The 16,819-nt window shown below is 42.7% G+C and overlaps 2 protein-coding genes across 2 annotated transcripts in view; one reads left to right on the top strand and one right to left on the bottom strand.

Moving 5' to 3' along the window:
* Positions 1-16,819, bottom strand: part of LOC306807311 (uncharacterized protein) — a 1,031,843-nt gene that overhangs the window by 550,907 nt on the left and 464,117 nt on the right. The window lies entirely within an intron of this gene.
* The window catches only part of NUP210 (nucleoporin 210), a 46,253-nt gene that overhangs the window by 8,388 nt on the left and 21,046 nt on the right, over positions 1-16,819 (top strand). Inside the window, exons 6-22 of the mRNA XM_079317371.1 lie at positions 607-757; positions 1,045-1,177; positions 1,912-2,070; positions 2,545-2,613; positions 2,889-2,906; positions 2,946-3,034; positions 4,023-4,163; positions 5,341-5,478; positions 8,174-8,329; positions 9,661-9,859; positions 10,410-10,555; positions 11,458-11,679; positions 12,865-13,038; positions 13,746-13,938; positions 14,205-14,311; positions 16,467-16,571; positions 16,700-16,801. Coding sequence (XP_079173497.1) covers positions 607-757; positions 1,045-1,177; positions 1,912-2,070; positions 2,545-2,613; positions 2,889-2,906; positions 2,946-3,034; positions 4,023-4,163; positions 5,341-5,478; positions 8,174-8,329; positions 9,661-9,859; positions 10,410-10,555; positions 11,458-11,679; positions 12,865-13,038; positions 13,746-13,938; positions 14,205-14,311; positions 16,467-16,571; positions 16,700-16,801 — 2,302 coding nt within the window. The remainder of the gene's footprint in view (positions 1-606; positions 758-1,044; positions 1,178-1,911; positions 2,071-2,544; positions 2,614-2,888; positions 2,907-2,945; positions 3,035-4,022; positions 4,164-5,340; positions 5,479-8,173; positions 8,330-9,660; positions 9,860-10,409; positions 10,556-11,457; positions 11,680-12,864; positions 13,039-13,745; positions 13,939-14,204; positions 14,312-16,466; positions 16,572-16,699; positions 16,802-16,819) is intronic.

A 16,819-nucleotide genomic window follows, 5' to 3' on the forward strand; every position in this document is an offset into this window, starting at 1 on the left:
CACATGGCTCTGCTGGTTTTCCTGTGGAAGTGCACATGAAGCCAGGCAGATGATGTGCATACAGAAGGTGACACCTTGTGAAACATGCTCCTCTTTCCAAAATTGTCATTTGCCCATTCATGTCAAATTCCTTCCTTTTGCCACTTTTCACTGAAGTTTCTAACAGTTACTACGAGTCTTCTGCTTGTAGATTATATTCAGAGTAATTTTTTAAGTACATCCTGGCTTCTTGAGAGATGTCTGAGTTACATTCTGGCTTTGTTGAGCTGTTGCTTTTAGAAACAAGCTTTGGGTCTTGTACATCAGTTCTTCTGCAATACAGAGTTTATGCAGTCTCAGCTACTGAACAAACTGGAAGGGGTCATTGTAGTCAACATGTGCAGTCTTCTGATAGCTCCCAAGCAAGCTTCAGACAAACTTATCTGCCACAGAAATTAGCTGCAGATACCACAGAAAATGAGTAAAATTTGGATATCTGGTCCCAGGCAAGCATCTTAAATTTGCTTAAAAATGGAAGTGGCTGGGAAGAGATGCTGGTGGTGTTTCTCTGTGGATTTACAAAGGTTGGTTAACAATTTTCTATTCACTTTTTGATTCGCCTTTCAGTATACTCAAGTTCTTAGAATCCACTTACATCCCACCTTCCTATATATTGGAAATGGAAAAAGTTGCCAAGCAAGGAGATACCATTCTAGTGTCTGGAATGAAAACAGGGAGTTCTAAATTGAAGGCAAGACTTCAGGAAAGCATCTATAAGGTAAGATTTCTGAACGTCAGGAGGGAAGATGGCTTTCTGAATGTCTGAATGAGCATCTGTTTCAAGTTTTTTTGTATTCTCCAAAATGATCTTCATACAGACACGATTTTTTTTCTTAATTCTTGCACTGTGTGCACAGAGCAGATCTCTGTACCATTCACTGTAAAGAGCCAATTGCAGCAAGTAATGTCTTTCACTTCTGGATTTTAAGTTCCTGTTGTATGGTCTGTTTCAAAAAATGAGCTGCTTTTAATGTGGTTGCTTTTCTTTCCCCCCTCTATCAACAGGATGTACACCCTGCAGAAGTCAGATTGCTTATTTTGGAAAACATAATTTTAAATCCAGTATATGACATTTATCTTCTGGTAGGAACATCAATTCAGTACAGAGTTCAGAAACTGAGGCAAGGGAAGATCACAGGTTTGTTCTGTTCTTGTTTATTTTTATTTTTAATGCTTCATGTAAATTTTTAACTGCTGAGAAATTTTTAATTATGTTTAAACTACTTTATTAATATTTAATAGTGTTTTCCTAAGGCACACAGTGATACAACTGTTTAGTTCTTTCAGTCAAAAAAAATGGGACTGTTAAGAATATACTCTTGCAGATTTGTCAAGGATGTAAAGACAAGGGTAACTTAATAGGAGCTAACACTGTCATTTTAGATGTTGACAGTCACTAAGGAACTGACTGACTTTCATACTTAAATCAAATTTAGGTTTGTAACTTTTCTAACAGCAAATGTTTTATTGGCAAATGGATTTGCTCCACAAAGTGAAGCCTTTATAAATGTGGGTTAGCTGGCTTTGTGCCCATTTCAAAATGCAGTGCCTTGAGTTTTCTCTCTTCTCTCTTTTTTTCTGTTTTTCCATTTTGTCTTTTTTTCTTTTGGAGCTGGAAATCAGTTGAATGTTAGGTCTAAGTAGTGAGATGGTATTAGTTGGGAATTGCAGTTTCACAGACATGAAATTTGCCAAGAAGCTAATTTTTTGTGTGTGTGTTGATGTGATGACAGAAGTGCTATTTCTGCAAGCCACTAAAAATACTGATTTCATATGTATGCTAGGCATCAATAAAATATAATCAGCAATAATTAGTAGCAGCCAAACACTGGCACACCTTTTATTGTTTGTTATGTTCTGTTTCACCCCCAGAGATAGCAATGCCATCAGACCAGTACGAGCTGCAGCTCCAGAACAACATCCTCCATCCCAAGGGAGATTTCTCCCGGCCAGTTGCCAAGCTGGACCAGGCAACATCCATTGTGACTGCATTGCAGCAGGGCCAAACCAACCTCATCCTGGTGCACAAGAGTATCCTTCCTTGGGAATGCTGCTCCAGCTGCCACTCTGTGGCAGGAGACAAGCTTTCCACTGTTGGCAACAAAGAAAGATCAAGTTATCCTCATTTGTACCAAGAGCCTGGAAATCAGGAGCAGTGGTGGAGCCATGGAAAGCATCACTGCTGTGAATTCAGTCTCAGCAGAGCTGTCTGATGTCTTGGAATGTTTTAACAAATTAGGTTGGCAAAAGATCACTTAAATCATGTCTGTTCTCTCAGTCACTCTAGAAATGTGATGGGACTTTTTCATCTTTATATTTCAGTCATTATAATCTCTAGTGAAATCTCTCCAAAATGCTCACTGTCTGGCAATGAAGTGGGAATAATGTTTATTTGCAGTGTACAATTAGCTTTAAAGCAGCCAAAGAGGCATGAAGAGTCCCAGGAAAGTGTAGATCTTGACTTGGCTTGTACTGAACCTGTGTGTTCCTTGACTGAGCCCTCAGGCATCCGCATGCAGGGGGTGTCCAGGCTGCCCAACAGCACCATCTACGTGGTACCTCCTGCATATTTGGGTTGGTATTGTTGCAGTCTTCCTCATTGCTTAATGCAATTTCTGGCCTTGTTTCTGGGATTTTCATGCTTATCTGCCTGCTTTTGTTTAGTGTTAGTTTTCACAGAAAAGTAATTTTATTCATAAAAGTAGCTCAGCGTCAAATGGGTTTTACATATTTTATCTCTGTAGTCAGCAGTTTAAAATAATGAATGTTCATCTGCAGAGTGTGGGCACTTTTCTCCATTAGATAAAGAGGCTGTTGGTTTGTGCTGTTCAATGTTTCTTGTTTTGCAGGATTTACAGTTCATCCAGGTGACAGATGGGTCCTGGAAACAGGCAGACTTCATCCAGGTGACAGATGGGTCCTGGAAACAGGCAGACTTTATGAAATTACGATTGACGTGTATGATAAATCAAGCAATAAGGTGTATTTATCTGATGTAAGTTAAAATGTTTAGATACTTTTCAATGATTGTCTCCTAAATCCTGACTTGTTTTGGAATTATTTGAGTGATTTCTTACTTACATTGACACAGGACAGTGCAAAGCATGTTGGTTCTTGCCCTTTCATTTTCCCATTTGTTTTGTTTTTGTTAATTTTTAAAAATAAGGCACTCTGAATGATTAATGTGAAATTATTGGAGTCTTAAGTGCTGTAGAAAAAAAATGGAAGTTGGAGAATGTCCTTCAGGTTAGATGGGGCTTGGAGCAGCCTTAAATCATCCAGTCCCACCCCTGCCATGGGCAGGGACACCTCCCACTGTCCCAGGCTGCTCCAGCCCCAGTGTCCAGCCTGGCCTTGGGCACTGCCAGGGATCCAGGGGCAGCCACAGCTGCTCTGGGCACCCTGAGCCAGGGCCTCACCACCCTTCCAGGGAAGAGCTTCTTCCTAATTTCTGTGTGCTAGGTACCAAATGTACATAGTTCTTAAAAAACTGCAAAGAAAAATAAATATAAATTTTACCGTTGCAACAAGAAAACATTTATTGAATTATTGCTTTTCAGAGTGTTGGAGCTATGGGAATGTTATTTTATTTGTCCATAATTGCTTTTTGGGTACAGATCTGAGTTTGAGCTAGAGCTGTTAAAGCAGTATATTCAATTCACATGTTCTTCTGTGTTGAAGAAGAAAAAAAATTAGAAAAATACTGTAAAATATGAATTATTTATTAGTATAAATATAGGTATTTTCATGTTAAATTACATGTTGCTGATAACTTGCTGTGGAGTTAATGTTATGTCCAAAGGTAAAATCTTACTGAAAGGCTGAAATTTCCATAGGGAAAGTTCTAATCAGTTTCAACAATGTGTCTTTGAACCTTGTTATTAAACAGTGGTTTGCTCACTGACTTCTTGTACTTTCATGTCTTTCTGTCCTTTATTAATGTCAGTTACCTGGGCAATTGCTATTTCATCTCTTGGTTTCAGAACATCAGAATTACTACAGAGCTGTCCAAAGAATACTTTGAGGTGCTGCAGTCCTCTCTGAATGGATCCCATCATCATGTGATGGCAGTAAAGGCAGGTCAGACCACGATTGATGCTGCACTCACATCAGTAGTTGATCAGGTGGGTTTTTGTAAAAACTCCTCTGCTTCACTGGTAGGCCTAAAAATAGTGGAGCTGTGCAGTAGTGACTTCCTAGCAAAAGGAAACCTAAGAGTTACATGGGTCTGAGCTGTCTTTGAACAGATTAAGAACCAAATTCCAAAATCCTTTCATCATGAAAACTGTCATTGAGTCAACAGAGGATTTGCTTAAATAAAGACTGTGGGATTTTGCTCCCAAGCATGTGGCAAACTCCTGTTAAGGCAGTGGTGCACCTGATTTCTTTTCTTGTGGCAGATCCTTGTGCTGGGCAAGGGGCCTCTCACAGGCTGAGGGAATTTTACACTTTATTGTGTTAGGATCATCACTCTCATACCCTGGCCTTGTTCTGCAGTCAGTTACATTGGGGAAGTTTACTGTCAATTGGTAAGTGACCTTAAACTCTGGAATGACAATCTGCCAAGTGTATCAGCCTGCACATTTCTCCAAATTATTATTCATTAACTTTCTGCTGGTTGGGCAGGCTGCTGGATGTGTGGCTAACTAGGGCATGTGGTATGGAAGTGAGTTGCTTTTGCTTGAAAATTCACCACTTCAGCCCATTTGCTGTGAAATCATTTGAGTGATTCCTTGAGCAGGATTTAGCAGCTCCTTGAATGTGATAAGCCACGGTCATTCCCTGTGTCAGAGATGTCCTCTTCAATGGAAAGGCATCCCCTGAGAGCTGTTTTTCCGTCAGAACTGCAGTAGCAGTGTGTTGTGCCAGAGGGCTGTGGCACTGCAGTGACAGCAGAGCTGTGAAGGCCAGAGTTTGGGGGGCTCAGCAATGGGTCATTCAGGCTGAGTTTTGTACACAGTGGGATGAGCAAAGAGTAAGTATAGCTGTCCAGCCTCCAGATAGGTTCTCCAAGTGAGATCTCAAAATAGGAGCAGTTGAAAGAGTGTATTTCTTCTTGCTGTTTGCCTTCTAAATTAATGTGGGCACCTGGATCTTCATGGCAGTAGCACTCATTTAATACAGTGGCACACCTTGCTGCCAGGAGCTGTTTGCTCACAAGCAGCTCTGTTCATAAGTTATCCTGAATAGTTTTCCTTCCTCTGTGAGGTGTTCTCAAGGACTTGTCTGTACATAAGGACTAATAATTAGCTCTGGGAAGCTCTGTGGTGCCATTTATAACACTGCTTTTGCACTTTGCAGGATGGAGGTGTCCATACCTTACCAGTTCCAGTGCGAAGCCAGCAGGATGTGGAGGTCTATGTTCCAATATTTCTTGTACCCAGCATTCTGATGTTTCCATGGCAGCCAAAAGCAGGAGTCTACCAGTACAGCATCCAGGTATGCCAAAGGAGTACCCAGCTGCAGGGAGTGTTGCTCAGGCAGGCACACTGAGGCCTGACACCACTGAGGTAGGGTTGGCTTTGGATACTTCAGGGATGGTGCCATCCAAAATGTAATTTGGAGGAGCTTCATGGGACATTAGTTACAGGAATTTATAGACAGTTTAAAAAAAGCACCAAGAAACCAACAAACATAAAAACCCTACTGACTTCTGCCTCTTGTCTTCCCTTCCTCTCTCCCTCACACATGCACCACGTACCTATGCCTGAAGTGGTTTGGAATTCCAGGAAGCATCCTATATCCAAAACTCCATAGCCATCATTAGAGGCTGCCCTTTGCTGGCAAGGATCAGAAATATGAATGGGAGTGAGAAGTGACTACAAAAAGGGCATGACAAGATTAATTAGCAGCACTCTGCCAGCCTTGGACATCAGTATTCTTCACTGGCCACACTCCTCGTGCTCCTAATACAAAGTTCCAGGGAGGCAGAGGCCACAGCTCATTTACAGAAGAGATGATTTCAGTGTTCTTTGGGTGTGTCTTTGCTGCCAAGCTGTCAGTCATTCCTTATGCTTCATGAAGTGAATGGCTTGTGTTCCAGTATCTCCAGTCTAAATAAAGAAAAGAAAGTTGTGCTTTCTCAGCTCAGACTGTTATTCTAGGCCAGTGATACTTAGACCCTGCACTAAGTGTTGGATGCACAGTTCCTACCTCTCCCTTTTAGCATAAAGTCGTGCTCAGTTTTGGATCTCTCTTAAATAAACCATATCCAAATAGGCAGCAGGGCACTTGGTGCCAGGCTGTGCTCCCAGGTAACAGGGGACAGGATGAGAGGAAACAGCCTCATGTCTAGATTGGATATTAGACAAAATTTCTTCACAGAAAGAGTTGTCAAGCACTGGTACAGGCAGCCCAGGGCAGGGATGGAGTCACCATCCCTGGAAGTGCTCAAAATGGTGTGAGTCTGGCAGCTGAGGATGTGGTTCAGTGGTGGACTTGCTGATCTGAGAGGTCTTTTCCAGCTTTACTGATTCAGTGACTCCATGAAGAGAATCAATGTCATAGGGGTTTAAACTGCATTCTCCAGTGTAAATCTAAAGGCAACTCCATTGTGTTAAACGCTGCATCTCTACTTGTCTGTTCTGTGGGATTAGTTTGGTTCACTTCGTGCTATTCCTGACCACACCAGCAGAGTGTGGTAAAAATTCTTAGTACAAATCTGCATTTTCAGTACTTCATCATAATTCTGCTGGAGTTTTCCCAGTAAGGGAAAGGAAATGTGGTTTTGTTTCCTACCTCTCTCATAGTTCTATTCTTACCTCACCTTATCTTGCCTATATAATGAAGTATCTCACTGGAGAAAATTCCTTCATGGTACTCCTGTAATTGTGTTGCTATTCTTACTACAGTCTGATTTTTTTCTATAAAAACATAGAAGCTTTTTTCTCCCAAGATTTAACTTTTGCTGAAACTGAGACCCTTCTTCTGGTCTCTCCATCTCATGATACCAGTGGTTGTCAACAGCGCACACACAGCTCAACTCTTCCTGCCTCTCCATCAGAGTTTGCCTCCCACTCCATAGCTTCACTTAAGCTGTTTCAAATGGGTGAATAAAATTTTTCTGAAAATAAATTGAAAGTGATTTTTGGATCTAGCCAAATTCTGTGTATAGCTGGAGTAACTCCCTCCAGATGGTATCAGAGTGCTTGGCAGGTTTTCCTTTGTCAGCTGTCTGGTTTGTTGGGGTTGCTTTGTTCATATTTGTGCTAATGAGATTGTTTCTGTTGCCTTCCTTCAGTCCACGCATGGGATGTGCAGTGCCAGCTGTGAGAGGCTGTGCATGTGCAGGTTCCTGGGGAAGGCATCACTCACAGGTAGCAGTGTGGAGCTCCCTGCCAGGCTCTGGGTAATGACCAGGCTGCAGGAGAAGTTGCTCTACCCTTCTCCTCAGTGCAGACTGACTGCCAGAGAGAGAAAATGTGGTGAGGTGTTTAGGGTTTATGGCAAGGACATAAGACTTCATACAGTTATTAAGAGTTGGGTGTTTCTGTTTTCTGCTCATCTCCCTGTTCTGTCTAAAATACCCTTACAAATCTACTGAATTCTTGCATTATTTTAGCCTTTCTCACCACATCCCATGCATCTCCTCTAACACAGCACTACCTATTTATTCATCTGGCCTTCTGTAATCAGGCTGTGCACGTGCTCAGAGGAAGGAAGGAGGGAAATGACCCTCCTCTTAATTTTCTTTTTAGTCTCTATTCCTGGTAAAAATTACTAGCTAAGCTCCTGCATAATTTAGATTTGTTTGTTTTCCACACTGTCCCTCTAGACAAGATTGATCACCTTGTTCATTTTTAATTATCAAATAGGTTAAAGGAAATGCTGAGGAAGTTAAAGGAATTAAAACAGTATACATAAAAAAATTGCTCCAGTGTTCACAGTGTTTACTCTGATGGAACTTTTGACATTTATTTTGGCATGTGAAAGAAATTGAAATTAAAATGAATGAAGAGTAGCCATCTTCTCATCTCTCTCTTTCATCTTCCTTATTAAGTTCTGAGGTGTTATTTTATTTGTATGTCCCATTCTCAGTGCATTGTTGGTTTTAATGCAAGATATCCAAAGCTGTGAAATGTGAGAACCATGTACTTGATTAAATGTTTGAAAGATATTTCCCTCTGTATTCCAGGCTCAGGGTGGAAGTGGCAACTTCAGCTGGTCCTCTTCTAACCAGGCAGTAGCCACAGTGACAGTCAAAGGAGTGATGAGCACTGGGAGTGATGCTGGGGTCAGCATTATTCAGGCATTTGACGTTCGGAATCTGTTGCATTATGGAGAAATGAAGGTAAGAGATGGATTGTGCAGTGACTGTTCTTGAATATGGCTTTTGGAAACAGCAAAAGAGCTGGGAATGCCATAGGCATTCCCCTTCCACTTCCTGCCCTGTGGCAGGTTAAATGATTAATTTCACTTTGTGCTTTAGGGAATCAGACACTGTCCAGTGCATTAACTTAATGCCCATTTTTGCCCCTTCCTGATTTCCTTGGCAAGTCTTTTTCCTCGTTGGAAGTTTTAAGTGCAAGAAGGAAATTGTAATTGACTCCTGGCCTGGCCATCTAAGCAGACAAGCCAAACTAAAAATTCATTCTGTAGAGTGATAGGTGGGTGTTCTCCCTTGATATCCAAGAGTGACAGTTGTTATCAGGATGTGTAATGAAATTTCTGTCTGGAGAAGTAACTGAAGCGATACCTAGAAGTAACTGTGGACTGATACCTAAACTGGCCAAGAAAAAACAATAGTTTAGGAAAATTAGGAGAGAATGGCAATGAGAAACATACCTCCCAAGAGGAACTTTGTGGTGTCTCTGCAGACCATCCTCTGTTCTTTGGTCACTGTGGTCAGTGTGTGATGTGGAGTGAGGAGAATGCAGGGTCAGTACATCTGGTGGCCCCAAAGGGAGGAGTGTGACAGGAATTAACACCTGTTTAGAGTTAGGCTTGCACCCTCACTCTGAAATAATTGTCTGAACAATTCAGGATGCTTCTTTTTAGCAGTGCATCAGTTACCAGCCTGAGACACAGGAAAGAATATTTTTTTCAGTTAAAACTTCTTATCCTCAAACATAAGTCAAAGCCTGAAGACAGAAAGAAACTTTCTGTCCATGTGAGCTTTCAGAGCAGTGTATTGCACAATCTGAATAGGTTATTTTTGAATGCCTTTGTTCCTGTGTTAGGAGCTGCTTTCTTTGTGGAACAGCTCTTCAGAGTTCTGTTTACTGACCTCAATGAACAAGTTTTTAGTAGTAGTAGTTTTAGGAGTGGTTAATCTACACAGATTACAGCTTTAACTCTGTACCATATGGTTTGATATCCTGAAGCCAGTTGCAGAGGATTAAGTAGTTAAGATACTGCAAATAAAAGCTTTGATCACAGTGATTGTTATGAAATCTGTGGTCAGTCTGCTGTGGATTCTTTAATAGATGCTAAACCTCTCCCAGCTGGCGATGGCATCTCCTGGAGATAGCACACAAACTTAGTCCACACTTCAAAGTGTATAAAGCATAAGAGAAAATTACAGGAGCAGCAGTAAAAGGAAGGCCCAGCAAGCTGCTGGGGGCTTGGGCTGGCATAGGAGCAGAGCACTGACACACAGTTGTTCCTGTTCCTCCTCCACAGGTGTATGTGAGCCAGCCCAGCACCATGGAGTTCGCTCCCTGCCAGGTGGAAGCACACGTGGGGCAGGTGCTGGAGCTGCCCCTGAGGGTCAGTGGCTGGACCAGCGTGGACAAGGGGGAGCTGGTCCTCCTGAGTGACTGTTCCCACCTGGAGCTCGTGGTGGAGCTGGAGAACCCTGGCCTGTTCAGCCTGCTTGAAGGTCCTTTACCCCCCTCCCTGGATTGGAAGTTAAATTGGTGACAGGTGTTACCAAGTCTCACCTGTCCCTTAAATCACTGATTCATGGCTCTGTATCCCCAAAGAAGTGCCAAACCTCAGAGGGGATGGGTCCAAGTAGTTTTATTTTGAGGGTATGCTTGCCTTTTTATGCAGAATAGTTTGTGCTGGGGAGATTTAAAAGCTCATCCAGTCCCACCCTTGCCATGGCAGAGACACCTCCCACAGGCTGCTCCAAGCCCTGTCCAACTTGGCCTTGAGCACTGCCAGGGATCCAGGGGCAGCCAAAGCTTCTCTGTGCCAGAGGACTACCACCCTCCCAGCCAAGAATTCTTTCCCAGTATCCCATCTAAACCTTCCCTCTTTCAGTTTGAAGCCATCCCCCCTTGTCCTGTCCTGTCTACATGTCCTTGTAAAAAATTCTCCCCTTCTTTCTGGTAGGCTCCCTTCAAACAGCCGTATTGAATTTGATGAACATGCCTCGGCATTTCTTTCCGAATAAGCTCTTGTACTATTTTAAATTTTTCTGACAGGAAGACTTAAGCCAACTGCTGATTTTTGCAGTGGAGTGAGAGTGAAGGCTGAATTTCAGGGGTACACCAGGCTGGTGGTTGTGTACACCCACGGGCACGTGCACCTCAGCGCCAGCATCGCCATTGCCGCTCATCTCCCACTGAGAGTGAGTCTGCTTCCTCTGCTCCTGGGGCAATCCGTCTCTGAAACACCTGCAATGGCAGGGAGCAGGTTATGGAAGGAATAGGCTTGGAAAACCCAGGTGGGTGGGTTTACATTCTACCTCTGGCTGGTTCAGTGAAGAAAATGAGAAAGAGGCCGAGTCCAGGGTCAGTAGATGGAGATACAGAGGAGGCTGCTTTGTTACCTCATCTGCAGAGCCCTAGCATTGACTGCAGGCTGAAGTCTGAGTATTTGACCATAGCTTTCCCCCAATATGAAAAATGTTAGTGCAAGTCTTACCAATCTGTGGTTATAATGATGTAATATGATGTTGTGAAATGCAAACTGGAAATGGTTTTTGTATACTAAATGTCAGGTTAATTGCTCTGGTGATGAACAGCACAGGCTGTCCCAGGGATGCACATCAGTGCAGAATTTGTTAGAGAGGTTTGAAGTAAACTTGTGTAGGAGAATAATTACATACACAGAACTGTTCCGGAGAGAGCACTGTCAAGTGAAAGTACAATTTGATGTTATTTCATTTATTGTAAATACTGCTTTAAAAGTGTAGCAGAATACTATCTCTCTCTGCTCAGAAGAATATATTAAGGGTCTCTCCTTTGCTGTAATTCTTCATGAGAGAGATGTGATTAGAATGCAGCTAAAACTTTTCTTTGGATCCATGGCTTCCTTTGAATCTAATCCAGCTGGACAGAATCCTTGTGGATTTTGGTGCAGCTCTGGTTTTCACTAAGTGTGCTGACAAACCGCTGCATGGGAGAAATCACAGCCTTATCCAAGTAACCAATACAGCTGTTTCATTCAGAAGGAAGTTTATTCTGCAGAGCACAGCTGAACTATGTAAATAGATGATTATTTTTTAATGAGTTAATTAATTGATTGCAGGCTGTCGATCCACCATCTGTCACTGTAGTGACTTTGGGTTCCTCTAAGGATATGTTGTTTGAAGGAGGACCAAGGCCATGGGTCCAAGAACCCTCCAAGTTCTTCAGGAACATTGATGCTGAGGATGCAGAAAGCATTGCCCTGTCTCTACTTGAACCTCCCACACCTCGAAACAACAACCAGCACTGGGTTAGGGTGCTGTGCAGGAGACTGGGGGAGCAGGTAAGGGCCAGAAGGGCTCAGTGTTACCCTCCTTCAGGCACTGAGAACTGCCTCCAGGCAGATTTATGGTGCCATATGCCTGTTCATCTTGCAAGATGTTTTTATAATGAGCCAGTAAAAAACTTGGGTAAGTACATTGTTTATGCATTGTGATGCAGGTTTTAAAGTGAGCATTTCATAACATTATGTTAAAAAGTGGTTTATGATGGGTTTATTGCAGTATAAACCCAGGTCATGGAAGCCTTATGTTGTGGGATGCATTGATCATCCTGATGAGTGCAGTTTCAGTTTGCATGAGTAGGATCAGAGCAGGTTACTGAGCAGGTTGACTCCTCTATCTGACCTGCTCCTCTTAACCATGTTACCTTCCAATGTAATTCTGTTTTTTCTAACAAATGGCAGCCACAGGAATTGACTGCTCTGCTCTCTGTGCAGCCTTGGTGAGCATGGCCACGCTCATTCTGCACCTGGTTTTGTTGTCTCCAACATACAGAAGTGATTTTTCCTGCCTTATTCACCCTCCCCAGCCCATGAAGCTTTTACCTTCGATGGGCTGTTTTCCTCCTGCAATTCTGCAAGGCCTAAGCATTTTGGTTGGGCTGCAGAGTTTCACTGATATCCTCAGTGGACTCTTTGCAAAGTGGAGCTATTTCTGTAAGTGCAGATTCAAAAGGAACAGGCCTTGGTGTGGATGTGCAGGTCTGTGCAAGGCTGTCTGCACATCACAGCTGAGTGACTTTGCCCACACCACTGCATGAGGGGATAAGGCAGGTGACCAGAGCTGTCTCAGCCTTCTTTGATTTTACATCCACTTCGTTTTGCTGAAGGCTAAAAAATGAATGTGAAATAAAAGATGAGATGTTTTTAAACACACTGAAGTGACTATAAATGTTGCCTTTGGGCTGTTCCATTCTCACTCTGCAAGAACACCTGCTGTTTGTTTTTTCAGTTACAAGAGATTTGTTGTTTGAAACAAGTTTGATAGTAATGAACATGAACACCTAGGAAGATTTCCCAGAACAGTACTTTCTTAGTGATAAAGAACCATTCTTGAAACATGCTCCTCATTCCTGTGTCTCAGTAGTGCTGTAAATCCCCAGGAATTGTATTTTTGCTCAGTGTAACTGAGACCTGTGGAAATACAGCATGCCTGAACTCAACTCTCTCCTTGTTTGCTGGTTTCAGGTTATTACCTTAACAGTTGGGAACAGCCCCACAGTCACCAACCCTTTCCCAGTGGTTGAACCTGCTATGGTGAAGTTTGTCTGTGCTGTCCCTTCCCGGCTGGCTTTGATTCCTGTTTATGGCAGCCCTCAGCTTGATCTCTCCTGCGCTTTGCTCCAGCAGAACGAGCAAGTGGTAAGCCTGGGAAGTGACAGGAGAAGGTGTTCTTACAGCTGAAAAATCAGTGTTTGGAGTTCCATGTGTGAAATAAAACATCTGAGCTGCTGCAGGAGGAGCAGTAACTGGTGCTGTGGCCAGACTGCTGCCCTTGGGAGCTCCTGCACAGGAGCTGGGGGGGGTCCTGCAGTGAGTGGACAATGGATGTGTGTGGATTATCAGGCATAAAGAACTTGGCTATTCTGTTTTTATTTCTAGTGAGTGTTGTCACGTTGGCTGCTGAGTAAACCACGTTTTGTCATGTTAATATTCCCAGGCAAATGTAAAAGTCATCCTCCTTCCCTAAAACTGCAGTTGATGAATCATTTTAAAGAGCTTCTATGTAATAAGAAGAGAAAAAGGAGATTTTTGTGTATTATTAGCCACCTCAGAGCTCACCTGCTTTTCTGGCTCCATTATGTGTCAGCCTGTCTTGGTACACTGCTGTTACTAATGCATTTCATTAGAAAAACACCAGAATTTGAGCTTTAACAAACAGCAGTGTTTGTCATAATTTGTTTGAATTCTGAAAACAAATTTTTGAGCTGTGTTTCAGTTTTGTTATTGTTGGTTTGGGGTTTTTTTCGTTTGCTTGTTTCATGGTAATTGTAACAAACCTCATTTTCTTTAATGCTTAAAAAAATCCTCTTATATGTGTTCAGTTCAAAATATTCCTTCTTTCTCAGGTTCCTGTTTCCAATTACCGCAATCCAATACTGGATTTGGCTGCCTATGACCAGCAGGGCAGGAAATTTGACAACTTCAGCTCTCTGAGTCTTGTGTGGGAATCCACAAATAAGGCCATTGCTCATATTGAGCCAGAGCTGCCAGTGGAGCTGACTCTGAAGAAAGAGGGGAATGGTCAGAGGAAAATGCATGGTATGTTGATTTAAATGAGCATTGCATTGTTTGAAGGTCAGGATTAAATCTGTTTGGTAATGTCTGAGCTTGATTAAAGAAATTTCTGTAATCTACAGTCATACTTCATCTTAACATGGTTTTTTTTTTTTGTGTATTATTGATGGGAGGAGAAAAAAGGAGCTAAGTCTAATGTCTAGAATCTGTCTTGAGAGAGAAAATTCTTGTCTGATGGAATGGTGCTAGAAGAGCTAAGCAGTGTCTCTTCCACCTGTGTTGCATTCTAGGCTTACAAACTGTGGTAGTTGACCGTGAGTTTGGAACTGCTGCCATCTCTGCCACTGCCACTGGATTCCAGCAGCCCCACCTGAAGGCAGCCAGAGCCAAAATACCGGTACCAGCACCTGGGGGGGCTTTGCCTTTTCCTTCTGCTTAATGCCCAGGCTTCCTGGGTGGATTGATTCCCTCCACACACAGCACTGTGCCAGTGAGGCAGCTCCATGCTGGAGTTGGAGACGTGTTCATACAGCAGAGGTTTGGTACTGGTTCATGGCTTTTCCGGCTTTCCTCTGCACTAGGTGCTGCTATCCATATCAAATCTATCCAAGTCCTTGGGAGTTTTTTAACCATCTGGGCAAGGGCATTACACAGAACTGTTTCAGTTGGTTTTGTTTCTGTTCAGGGTTTTTAATGAGTTGGTGAATCTCTGCTGCTTGTCCTTCACTAAAGCAGCCATGTGCTTCATGCAGCTGTCACTGGGGAAAGCAAATGGATTATTGCCCCTGCAAGGATGGGTGGGAAAGTTCTGCATGAGCAAAGCAAAAGCTGAGTGATTCCTCATATGGACCATATGTTAGTCTGGGCTCTGAGTAATGCTCTTTTTTTTTTTTTCTTTTTTTTTTTTTTCTGAGAGACTCCTCCATTGTACAGTGCCAGCCATAAACCCAGGCTCTCATTTTACAAGTCATTAGCCACTCCCTGAAATACTTAGTTTGTACATACTCAGCCTAGGGAAGAAAAACAGCAAAAGGTAGTGATGATGAGCAAAGAGGGCAAGTGTAAACAGATGGCAATTTTCTGGTTTTGTCACTTTTTTAAACCAAATATAAGGGTAGGTTTCAGCCTGTGGAACAACTGATGTGTGCAATAACTGACTCTTAAAATATTCTGCTTCCTAACTGGAATTTCTTTTTAATCTTGTTAAGCAAGATTTAAGTGGATTTGGACTATATGCAGTACCTTGAAAACAGAGTTGAGGCAGAGGGTAAAATATGCAGTGAGAGGTTACAGGATTTAACTCAAAGCAGGTGCCAGATGGGCACCAGTAATGTGAAATACCCTGTGGGCCAGGTTCCTCTCAGCATGGCCCAGGTGTAGCATCTGCTTAGTAAATTCTTCGAGAGGTGATCTGTTTTGCCACTTGGTTTTGACTTTCCTGTGAGGTTTCCACTCTTCTCCTGTGGAGAAGCATAGTGTAGATGCATTTTCTCTGAAGAATTTGACTGGTTTAGTGAGAATTTCTGCAGAGACACAGTTACTTTGCTACTGAAGTTGAGATTTTTGGTTGTGTTTCTTTTTCTTAAAAATTGAGCTGGAATATGGATACTTGATGTTCTTCAATAATTTTGTAATTCACTGTGATCTGCTTTGTTAGAGCAATATTCAATATTTTTTCTTTCTTTTAGAAGTAATTATACAAGTGAATGCTCTAAACTTTTCCTTGAATTCAGACAACACTGGAGTTCTTTCAAGTTCTATTCTCTGTGTTTAAGTTTGGGAGGACTCTGGCAACTGTAGATGTCAGTTCTGCTGCACTTTGTAGGCTCATGTATTGTTTTTTTTTTTAAATGAGGTGACTTAGCTGCTTTTTTCAGGTACATCAACAATGGGCTGCTCTATTCTGCTTTCAAACCTGCCCACTCTCCTTTCTTGCGGCCAAAAACACAGCCAAAAATCTAGAACATGGGATATTAAGATATCTTGATTGTTGTTCCATGTTTAAATGGAACACCCTATTATGGCATTAGGGAATGATGACATCCTTTCTACATCAAGGAAATAATTCTACTAATGAAGTGAAATGGGTACAGAGTAGTGACTTCCTCTAGAAACCTTTTTCCTTTTCTGAGCTAATGTTGTTATGAGTGAGTGATTAAACCTGCATCTGGTCCAGTGCTCATGTACTTATGTTTAGGGAAGAATGGCTTTCTAAGAAGAATCACAGAAGGATGAGTTAAAGATAGAAAACTTGGTGTGTTTGCCTTACCATTCTGTATGAGCTTAGGCCATGGCTCAGAGTCCATACCCTGTGTGTGCTTGTCAGCCATCATTCCCTGATCCTGCAGTGCCTGGGTCAATCCTCTCCCTTGGCCAGGGGTGCAGAACAGCCCAGCCCTGAGGATGCCCTTCCCTGTGCGGAGGATTGGCATCTGGATTCTGTGGGCATCTCCTCCCCTCAGCCTGTGCTCTGGCCCTTGGTTACCTGCTTTCCCTGCACACCCAGACACTGGCAGTGTTCTGCCCTCTGACTCTGACCTTGTTCCTTGCAGCATGAAGCTGTGCTCCCAGGGCCTGCCACCATTGAACTGATGCTCGTGGGAGATGTGAAAGTGAGCCCTGCTGAGCTCTCCATCTACAACCACCCTGATGTCCAGGTGAGGAGTTTCTCTGCTGCCTTCCAGCTGCAGGGAGGAAAACATCACACATTCCAGAAGATGTGTGAGGACACCAGCTTTACTAGAAAGATACAGTCTTAATTCTGGATGCTTTTCTGGTTTTGCAGGCAGAACTTCTCATCCAACAAGGTTCTGGATATTTTTTCATTAATACCAGTGTGCCAAATATTGTGAAAGTGACACATGAGGAGACTCAAGGCACTGCTGTGGTGAGTGCAGTATTTTGT

This window comes from Erithacus rubecula (genome assembly GCF_903797595.1).
Source record: "Erithacus rubecula genome assembly, chromosome: 13".
Lineage (NCBI taxonomy): Eukaryota > Metazoa > Chordata > Aves > Passeriformes > Muscicapidae > Erithacus > Erithacus rubecula.